The sequence below is a fragment of the Vombatus ursinus genome, unplaced genomic scaffold (assembly GCF_900497805.2).
Source record: "Vombatus ursinus unplaced genomic scaffold, bare-nosed wombat genome assembly UNPS02014801.1, whole genome shotgun sequence".
Taxonomy (NCBI): domain Eukaryota; kingdom Metazoa; phylum Chordata; class Mammalia; order Diprotodontia; family Vombatidae; genus Vombatus; species Vombatus ursinus.
In genome coordinates, this window is record NW_020954579.1 from 5,634,552 (window position 1) to 5,645,055 (window position 10,504).

At 47.4% G+C, this 10,504-nt stretch overlaps 2 protein-coding genes across 2 annotated transcripts; both read left to right on the forward strand.

The window, feature by feature from the left end:
• The first annotated feature begins 5,242 nt into the window (after positions 1-5,242).
• NXPH3 (neurexophilin 3) lies at positions 5,243-10,088 on the forward strand. Its single transcript, XM_027873093.1, has 2 exons — positions 5,243-5,405; positions 8,240-10,088. The coding sequence occupies exons 1-2, from the start codon at positions 5,352-5,354 to the stop codon at positions 8,939-8,941; spliced, it is 756 nt and encodes a 251-aa protein (XP_027728894.1). The 5' UTR covers positions 5,243-5,351; the 3' UTR covers positions 8,942-10,088.
• Positions 5,346-7,067, forward strand: LOC114050987 (zyxin-like). Its single transcript, XM_027873094.1, has one exon. It carries the CDS (start codon positions 5,799-5,801, stop codon positions 6,378-6,380), a length of 582 nt encoding a protein of 193 aa, XP_027728895.1. The 5' UTR covers positions 5,346-5,798; the 3' UTR covers positions 6,381-7,067.
• Positions 10,089-10,504: the final 416 nt, after the last annotated feature.

The window sequence follows — 10,504 nt, forward strand, 5'->3', positions numbered from 1 at the left end:
ATGTGCAGGGATATAAGATGATTTCTCAAGACTTTTTCAAACCTCGTGTCTGTAGTTTTAGGATAGGAGAAAATAAAATAGAAGCCAGAGCTGAAGGAGATGTAAGAGATCAGCTAGTCTTACTCCTCATTACTTAGATGAGGAACTGAAGCCCAGGCAGGGGAAGCAAGTAAAATTATTTATTCTATTATCAGCAAAAGACTCTGACTTTCTAAAAGTGCTGGGATCATGCACAGCATTGCTTATCACCTCAAAGAAATCTGCCTTATCCCAAACGCCAAAATATATGCCATTTCCTTTTCAGAATTGTGAAGTAGTAGAATGGTAGCTAATAGATAAGCTATGTGACTCAGTAAATGCAGCACCAGGTCTGGAATCAAGAACACCTGAGTTCAAATCTGTCCTCAGAAACTTACTAGCTGTGTGACCTGGGGCAAATCACTTAACCTCTGTTTCCTCATCCATAAAGTGAAGATTAAGAAAACACCTCCCTCCCAGAATTATTGTTTGTAAAGCCCTTAGCACAGTGCCTGGCACATAACAGGCACTAAATACTAGCTAGTGACCCTGGGCAAGTCACTTAACCCTGTTTGTCTCAATTTCTTCATCTGCAAAATGAGCTAGAGAAGGAAATGGCAAACCACTCCAGTATCTTTGCCAAGAAAACCCCAAATGGAGTCATGAAGAGTCAGACACAACTGAAAAATGACTCAACAACAAGCTGTCATTATTACATGGCAAAACTTCTCCCTTACTTACTTTTGGGTGGGTCTTCCCAGATTTCTTCTTCAGAGTTCTACCCCTTTCTGAATTCTCTCCCTCTCCTTCTTTCCCAGAAACCTGACTGGAAGGTAGAGTTGGTAAAGACACGTAATGAAGTCAGGAAAGATAAGTTGGGGCAAGATTGTAAAGCAAGTGTCCAACCAACCTATATCCACAATGCTGAGGGGATTTAAAGCAAAAGATAGATGCCAGGATGTGAAGTTAGTTTGGTAAAGCTTCATGGAAGTGGGGAAGGAGGGGCTCACCACCACAGGATTCAGTGAAAAATACTTCCCTCTTCTCATCAGAGAGGAGAGGTGGTGGACTACAGGTGAAGAATGAGGCAAACCTCCTTAGACATGTCCAATATTTTGGTCCTTGCTTACACAGCTCATGAGTAGAATGTTGGACTTGGAGCCAGGAAGATCTGAGTTCAAATCCTCCCTCAGATACACTACTAGCTGTGTAACTCTGGGAAAGTCATCTTATCTTTTTCAGCATCAATTTTCTCTACTGCAAAATAGAGATAATATTAATACCTACGTAAGAGGCTTGTTATGAGGATCAAAAAAGATAATATATGTTTTAAAAAATGCTTTTTGTTGTTCTTCAGTCATTTCAGTTGTGTTCAACTCTTCATGACCCTATTTAGGGTTTTCTTGGCAGAGATACTGGAGTAGTTTGCCATTTCCTTCTCCAGCTCATTTTACAGATGAGGAAACTGAGGCAAACAAGGTTAAGTGACTTGCCCAGGGTCACACAGCTAGTTAAAAATGCTTTACGTGAAATGAGCAGAGCTAAGAGAACAACTTATACAATAATAACAATACTGGAAAGCTAAAAGGACTCTGATCAACTCATTGATCATCCATGATTCCAGAGGACCAGTGATGAAGCATGAAATCTACATCTTGGTAGAAAGTTGATGGACTCAGGGTACAGAATGAAACATATTACATATATGTGTGTGTGTGCATGCATGGGTGCACATGTGTGTGTGCATGTGTGTAACTATCTATCTGTCTGTCTATCTATTTGCCATGGCCAGGGAGGGAATTGCTTTTCTTGACTATGCATATTTGTTAAAAGGATCTTCTATTTTTCTTTTTTCCCCCAGTGAGGCAGGGGTGGGATGGAGAGAAAATAAATTTCTGTTCATCTGTGTTTTAAATTAATTTAAAAAAATTAATAAATGCTTGTTGAATGAAAAAAATGCTTTACAAACCTCAAAAGTACTATGTAAATGCCAGCTATGACTATTATTCTTATTACAAGGGAGAGTTCTTTGGGAGAAGGGGATGCTGTGAAATTAAGATGTATGTGTGTGTGTGTGTGTGTGGAGAGAGAGAGAGAGAGAGAGAGAGAGAGAGAGAAAGACAGAGGAGTCACTAAACCAAGTGATGGGTATATATTCGTGGAGAGGAGAAGGGATCATTATTACAGGATAGAAACACCATGACTCAGAGGATGGAAGCATTTTGCCTAAGGTCACACATCTAGGGAATAGCAGAGCTGGGGCTTGAACCCTAGTCTTTTGACTCCAAATGTAGAACTCTTTGCACTATTCTAGGAAGGAAGAGATCCCTTGGGTGAGGCGGTAAATGAGCAAAGCTTCTTTCTCTCTGTCTGGCCTTAAAAATGACCCTCTATTAGGCACAACTGCAAATCCTGCTGAGTTGCCTCTATCAGCTGCCCCAACTGCAGCCTTCCTCTCAGACATCCTCAATGGCCACCTTCGTCTGGAATGTCTCTGTTTCTTCTTATGGCTTTTGGAGGGTCACTGTTTAAATAAATATCTCCAACTCTCCCCCTAACCCAGCATTTCTCCCCAGGGAGCTGTGGTCCTGATCATCCAAGACTGTGGTGTAATAATAATAATAATAATAATAATAATAAAAATTGGGGCTTGGCAGTGCATCCTAAAACACTTTTTTTTTTGTCTTGCTCATTACACTAGCTCAAGCTGATATTAAGATTCATCTGCATTCCCTGTGCACACACAGACTGACAGATGGTGGGGGAGGTGGCTGGGGGCTGGAGCAAGGGGAAGCCATCCTGTGATAAAACCTTGGCCTTGGACGATACACAAAGCACAGAACCCACAGGCCAAAGCTGAGAAAGGGCTTTCTAATCCCTTCTGAGGAGGGGCCCCCTTCTCAGTTTGGGGAGATGGACTTAAAATTTTGAGACTTACATCAGACCTCAGAGGTTAGAGGGTGATATCTCCTACCTTCCAAGACTACAACAATACTATAGGAACCTTCCACCCCCACCCCCACCCCCACTCCCACCCCTCACATGATACAAGTTTCCCTCAAAGAACATGGATAAGGATTAAGTGAAGGTAATTCCTGATCAGAGAGCAATCATAGGATCATAGATTGAGACCTGAAAGGAACCTTTGAGGCCATGACGTCCAACCTCTTCATTTTACAGATGAGGAAACTGAGGCCCAGAGAAGTTAAATGACTCATCCAGAGTTGTGAAGCTAGTAAGTGTATGAGGTAAAGCCCTTTCAGCCCTTATTTAGATGGATTTTAAAGTACTTATGTTTGCCTTCATTTTATTCTCCCTTTTAATTTTCTTTTAGAGGTCTTCTGAGAGGCAACGCTGTTGAAGCTGTTGAAAACCAAAGGGACTCTGACGTCTAGACTTGGGTGACTGAGTCACAGGAAGCAAGAAGCAGCAAAAGAATAAAGAAAAAGGAACTGCTGGAAGTCTGTCCAGCCTCCAATCCCATGCCCCTCCCTCATCCAACCACACTCCCAGGAAGCCTGGGGTCATTAGTACTGACCTATCAGCCACAATTCAATCAATAAACTCAAATTGAGCACCTACCACATGCAAAGCCCTTTTGAAGGTAATGAGATGAACATGAGAGGATACCTGCATCCAATGATTAGGGTCTTGTCCTCAGCCCCAGTTCCAGAGAAACCTTTAGAAAGGGGTTGGATGAGAATACAGGCCAAAGAGGGCCAGAAAAGATGGTAAATGTCCCCAACCTGGGGGTATTTGAGAAGACTGAAGTGTAATGAAGTGACTAGCTCTGAGTCAGAGGGAAAGTTGTGTCCAAAGTAGGAGAGAAAAACTGGCCAAAGGGGCAGCAGGAGAGACTTAGCCTAGACTTCTGGAAGAGAGAGAATATGGAAAAGAAATGAGAAGGGGAAAGTATCTTTCCTCTCTGAAGGATCTTTAAGGATGAGACACTTTTGATGGTTTTAAAGAGGCCCCAGTTCAGCTACAGAATGATGGTCTTTCCATAAGGGATGGGTTTAAGGAAGCCTCATTTAGCAGCAGAACCACCCTTCCCTTCCATATCTCACCCTCCTCTTTGGAGTTAGGGACTTGATTTCATTAGTATAGGGACTCCTAGGTGAACAAAGTCCCTCTGCCAAGACAGGTCAGCACCTGGTCTTAAAGTTGCCTAGACCAGTCTGTGTCCAACTCAAATAGAAATGGAAGCCACCAAACTACACATAAGAATTCTGGAGAGTCACTTATTGAGTCAGGAAAACAAATATGAATATTCTCCATGTTTTATTGCAATTCTATTTATTTTGTTAAATATTTCTCAATCTGGTAAGGAGGCACTGGGGAGTGTAGTGGGTCCCACTTGGTGGCGTGTTTGACATCTCTGACCCAGGGTCATACAGCCAGTGAATGTCAGATACAGATCTGAACTCAGGTTTTCCCAGCTCTGAAGCAGTCTAATCTATGATGCCTCTTCTAGAGATGGCTGGGGATGGATTTCTGAATCTGCTGTCTTCCTAGAAAACCCAAATCCAGGGGGCCTGAATGAGGAAGGTCACAAGTCCATTGAAGTCCTGAGTACTGTCCAGGAGCTGTTCCTTAGCCCCAAATCCTGGCTCCTTCTGGTTGGGAGGAGAGGACGTCCTGGGTCCCCTGGCCTATGGGCCGGCAGGGGAGGAGTTAACTCCGGAGGTGCCGGCTCGACTCACTGTACCTGCTGCCTCCGCCGCTGCCGGTGGGAGGGAGAGAGGGAGGGACAAGGAGAGAGGGAGCCGGCTGGGCGGCGGGAGCGCTCCAGTCTGGGCCCGCGCTATAGCCTGGAGCAGAACGGGAGGGCTCCGGGAGGAGTGGGCAGATAGTGAGGGGGGCACGTACACCAGGGGGCGCGCCAAGCCGAGGCGGGGTGGGCTGCCAGGATAGGGGTAGGTTCACCTCTGGAATTAGGGCTGCAGGAAAGAGGGGGTGCGAGCCAGTCCAACGCACATCTGGAAGAAAGCAGGGGGGCCCAAGGGCGGCGGCGCCACTGCCACTGGAGCCGAGAGGCGCGCAAGACGCACATCTGGAACCAAGGAGCGGTCGCGCAGCTGGATCCAGAAAGGAGCTCAGAACGCACAGCTGGGACTTAGGGGTGGGGTGGTGGGCTAGCACCTCGAACAGCTGCAAGAGAGGGAGAGGGCGGCCGCACAGCTGGACTAAGGCAGGGGGCGGGGCCCAGCGTAGACAGCTGGAAGTGGGAGGGGCGCTTCCCACAGGGAGCCAGAGAATGGAACTGTGAGCCTAAAAGAGAGGGGCAGGTGAAGGGGGCAGGGTGGTACCCTAAGAGAAAGGGGGGAAGGAAGATGCAGCTCACTCGCTGCTGCTTCGTGTTCCTGGTGCAGGGCAGCCTTTATCTGGTGAGTAGCCCTCGGGGAGCTGGGAGGAAAGGGCCCTGGGTCCCTAGGAGTGAAGGAGTGGGGGAGGAACGCGGGAAGATTCCGAGGACCGAAACTTTCTCTCCCACCCCCACCTCGCAACTTCCCGAGGCTGGACCGGGAGAAGAGAAAGAGTCTTGGGGCTGGTGCAAAGAATTGTGCAAGAAAGGGTTAATGGACCCAGAGGATTGGGTGGCACGTCCCTCCCACAGTTACTCCCGGGTGAGAGAGAGGAGTGGGGAATAGAGGGGGAGGACAAGTCCTAAAGGGTTATGGAACCCTCTCTTATGGGACAGACCAAAGGATGTTAGCCTGTGTTCACCCCCTCCACCCCCGCCCCCGCAACTGATCTTAGCCCTCCGGGAATAACTGTAGATGGATGGGAGGAAAGAACTCGTTGATCGTATTCTGGCTCGAGGGCCGTCCCCTCTACCACTCCTCCCAGGTTCTGGGGTCCCCCAGCGCGGAGTCAGATCTGGAGAGGGTCCGGCCCCCACCTCCCTGCCTCTCTCTCTCCTTCGCTCCCTCCCTTCCTCTCCGCCTGTTGTTTTCCTCTCTTCTCTCGGCTGCGCGCAGCCCAAGCCCCACAGGACCCTGGCAGCCGGCTCCCCGCCCCGGGCTCTCTCGGCAGCTGAGCGGAGCTCCCTGATTCCCTGTTCCCTTTTCCCTGCTTTCCGCCCATCGCCACGGAAACCGGTCCCCCTCCCCAAACTCCTGGGCTTCTCCCCCACAACCGCCACTTCTGTGTTTCTGACCCAACCCCTGGCTGGGCAACCGGAGTCTTCTCTTACACTTGTTCTCCAGCCCCGACCTGACCCCCCCCCTTCCCAGGTCACCTTTTCTTTCCCAACGCCTCTACACCACTCCTTAAATCTCACGTGGAAGCCCGAACCCCAGATACACACTTTTGGCCCTGTGCCACATCAACTAATCCTACCCTGCCCCCACCCTACATAAAACAACCCTCTCTTCTCAGCCAGCCAGCCACCTGTGGCCTTCATCTCTACTCCACACACCTCCATCCCCTCCTATACACATCTGGATCTATGACTCCTAACATTTAGCCTCCCTCCAGGACCCATGTCCTTTCCTCCCTTATCCTCAGGTCCAGGAGGCTCACCTGTCAGGGGGAATACAGTCAATCAATAGCCATTTATTAAGTACCTAGTATGTGCCAGGCACTGTGCTAATGATATGGAAATGGATACACAGTCTCTGACACTGGCAGGAAGAAGGAAAGGTATTTCAAAGGGATCAGTAGAGCCCTTCAGAAAGGTAAGGATATCTGTCTCCTTATCACTAAATAACCCTTTTAACACTGATCTTTTCCAAGTTAGAGTCAGGGAGCTGTCCAGCATTTCCCATATGCCGTACAGTGGACCTAAGTCAACATCCGGAAACAGACATGCAAGTCCAACAGACACATTTACAAAAATACCCTTGCACACATACTGTGTTACCTTCAGGCTACTGTGCATGGGTTAGATTCCCTCAGGTTGTCCATATGCTTGGACATCCTTTCCTAGCAGCACCCTTTCCCTCCCTCTCTCCTCCAGAAAAATTAGTCAAGGGAAAGGGAAAATTGGCATTCTGTAGCTCAACTCTGTCTTGGGAGCTCTCTCTCTCTCTCTCTCTCTCTCTCTCTCTCTCTCTCTCTCTCTCTTTCTCTTCCCCCCTCACATACAAATAGATATAGATATATAGATACCTCTATATGTAGACTGTGTGTATCTTTTATATGTGTGTATATATTTTTATTTTTGCATTATATACGTGTACGTATATAAAACATACACATAAACCTTCCCAGTCATGGATACAAACTCTCTGTGGTTTGGTCCATGTTGATATTCTATTGTCTGCCCTTTTTATGTCTAGGCTTCAGTTTCCAAGTAGGATCTCCTGATATAGGTTGAACATATTCTCTCAAGCTGGGGCTGTACTACTTCTATACTAGTAAAATTTCAGGAGGAAGAACACCAAAATTGAAGGCCTAATGATGATGACGACAATGATAATAGTGGCAAAACCTCACATATACGGTTTTGAGACTTACAAAGGGCTTTCTTACATTAAACTATTGAATTTGATAATGTAAGTATCATTATTTCTGTTTTATTGATGGAGAAACAAGCTTAGGGAAAGTAAATGATTTGTTTCTGGTCACATTGCTCAGTAAGTGTCCCAGTTGGAATTCAAACCCAGATCTCTTCTGACTCCAGGTTCAGTGTTCTCTCTACCACAGAGGGATAGGGAATTGGGGACGTGAGGAGGGAGAAGAAAATAAGAATCAAGCAAGGGCAACTTTCAGCTCAAGGCAGAAGATGTTCTGCATATGATACAAGTTTAAAGTGGGAGGAAGGGGCGCTCCTTTGTCCGGTTAACCAATCAACAAGCAGTTTATTGTGCCTACTCTGCACCAGGCACTGTGCTAGGCAATGAAGATACAAGTACAAAGAAGTAAACAACCTCTGCTTCAAAGGCACTTACAATCTGATGGGGGAGACAAGAAGTACATATGAAGTATATGCATAGTATAAAATGTATATAGTATATACAAAGCCTAAAACCAAAACTAATATATGTGAAGTAGTTAAATACAAGATAGCTTGGAAGGGGAGGACACTAGCTTTTGGGGGTCTCAAGAAAGGCTTCATGTAGAAGATTGGCACTTAAGCTATGTTTTCAAGGAAGAGAGGGACCAAAGGAACCAGAGATTATGTCAGTAATGAGGAAGAGGAGGAGTTAGCAAGAACTTGGCCACCTAGGTTTGCTATGGACAGGACTCTCACCTTTCTCTCTTCCCAACTCCCCAGGTCATCTGTGGCCAAGATGATTCCCCCCATGGCTCTGATGACCCTGAACATGATGATGCTGAGGGACAACCTCGGTCCCGGGTGCCTCGGAAACGGGGACATCTCTCCCCTAAGTCCCGTCAGACCAGCTCCACACTCCTTGGGCTGCTGGCCCCACCAGGAGAGTCATGGGGGGATCCAGGGCAGCCCCCTGCCCATACCCACCATAGCGCTGCATCTCCTGCCAAACTGAAAAAAATATTTGGCTGGGGCGACTTCTATTCCAACATCAAGACAGTGGCACTGAATCTACTGGTTACAGGGAAGATTGTGGACCATGGCAATGGTACCTTCAGTGTCCACTTCCAACATAATGCCACTGGCCAAGGGAACATCTCAGTCAGCCTAGTGCCCCCCAGCAAGGCTGTGGAGTTCCACCAAGAGCAGCAGATCTTCATCGAAGCCAAAGCATCCAAGAGTTTCAATTGCCGGGTGGAGTGGGAGAAGGTGGATCGGGGCCGGCGGACCTCACTCTGCACTCATGACCCTGCCAAAACCTGCTCGCGGGACCACACACAGAGCTCAGCTACCTGGAACTGCTCCAAGCCCTTCAAGGTCATCTGTATCTATATCGCCTTTTACAGCACAGACTATCGGCTGGTCCAGAAGGTGTGCCCAGACTACAACTACCATAGTGATGCCCCCTACTATCCTTCTGGGTGATGCCCTGGGTGGGTAGAGGGGAGGACCTTCAGGGACCTTCCCTCCCTCCACCAGGGGCCGAAGGGGACCGTACCACCAGAGGAAGAGGAGACCTAGGGGGCACAGGGTGGGAAAGAGACTGGATTTCCAGGCAGGAAGAGAAAGTGAAAGCAAAATTGTGGGGTATGATCAGAGTAAAGTCAAGGGAGAAGGAAAGGGAAGAAAGCTTTGTAGTGGGAACTATTGAGTAACCTTAAACATGTGAAATTGAGAAGGGATAGGTTCTAGGTAACTGAGCCTCACAGGAGACTGAGTTGTGGGTAGACATTGAGTTCTAGGGTTCTGAGGGGAGTGGGTTAGAGAAGCCTCCGGCAAAGATCTAGAGTCAAATATCTCTAGGGATCAAATGATGTAGAGGCACCTAGAACCTTAGTTCCTTGGCCACTGTACTCAAGAAGAGACAGATATGGGGTGGTGAATATCTTCAGAGAAAATACCAAGTTGGAAGGGCTCAGGAAAGTTTGCAGTCAGGAGAAGGGCATTTCTAACAGCCTGGGTGGAAACACTGGAGATGAATTTGGATTAGAACAAACACCCATCTTAGTGGTTGAGAATTGTCAGCACCTAGTCCTTGAAGGTCAGTAGAGTGAAGTGGGAGGGATAACCATCAATCATCAAGATCTCAGTTAATGGAGGACCCTCCCTGCCATATCCTTCATCTTTAAGAGCCACTCTCTCATGCTAATAAGGATCTCTAAGGGGAGCCTACATCCCACTCTCATATAATGTTGGGAGGCATACTCTGGTGGGATAGGCTTTGTGAGAGTGTGGGAGGAGAGTCTTCTAATCCCAGCAAAAGGTTCACCGGGAACAGATGGAAAGACATTCTAACATTGCACTGTTAATGAACTCTTCTTCTCTGCCCCACTCCCCATGCCTCCTAAGTCTCCCCCTTCTGTATTGGGTATGTTTCCCCAAAGGAGTAAGCTTGGGAGGGAAGACAGAACACCTGAATCCCCTCTGCAACCTTTGCTTCCTCCACCCCCAGATGGCTCTAAGGGGTTGCCAGTTACTTCAGAAGAAGCAAGACTGAATGAGACAGAGGGCACTGGGTCTCTGTTTCAGATGTTCTGTGGTGTCTGTATGGGGGGGGAGGGTTATGGTGGGATGAAAGGGAGGGCAAGGGGATGTCTTGTAAAATTACTTTGAATGTTGACTTCTGTTTGCAGAATCATGTTTTTGGAACAGAGAATAAAGCATTCCCAGGACTTGGGAATCTTAGTTGTGTAAATGAGAGAAATGACATTTGCTTTACCCATGCTCCATCCCCACATCCTTTCCTTATCCCTAATTGTTCCATCTCAGCATTTCTGGTCTCGGAGCCCAGAGCTAAAGAGCTCCTGACCAGAGTTTAGTGGTGGCCAGCTGCAGGCTCCAGGATTCCTCTTTCATTCTTCCTATCCTTCCAAGAGTCAGTGTTGTGCAGATAAGGAGAGGAATTACTAATCGAGGATCACTGAGCTGTTTTGAGGATATTTGGCATAGCTATATGATCAATTAGATCAAGAGAAATTTGTGCTGTTC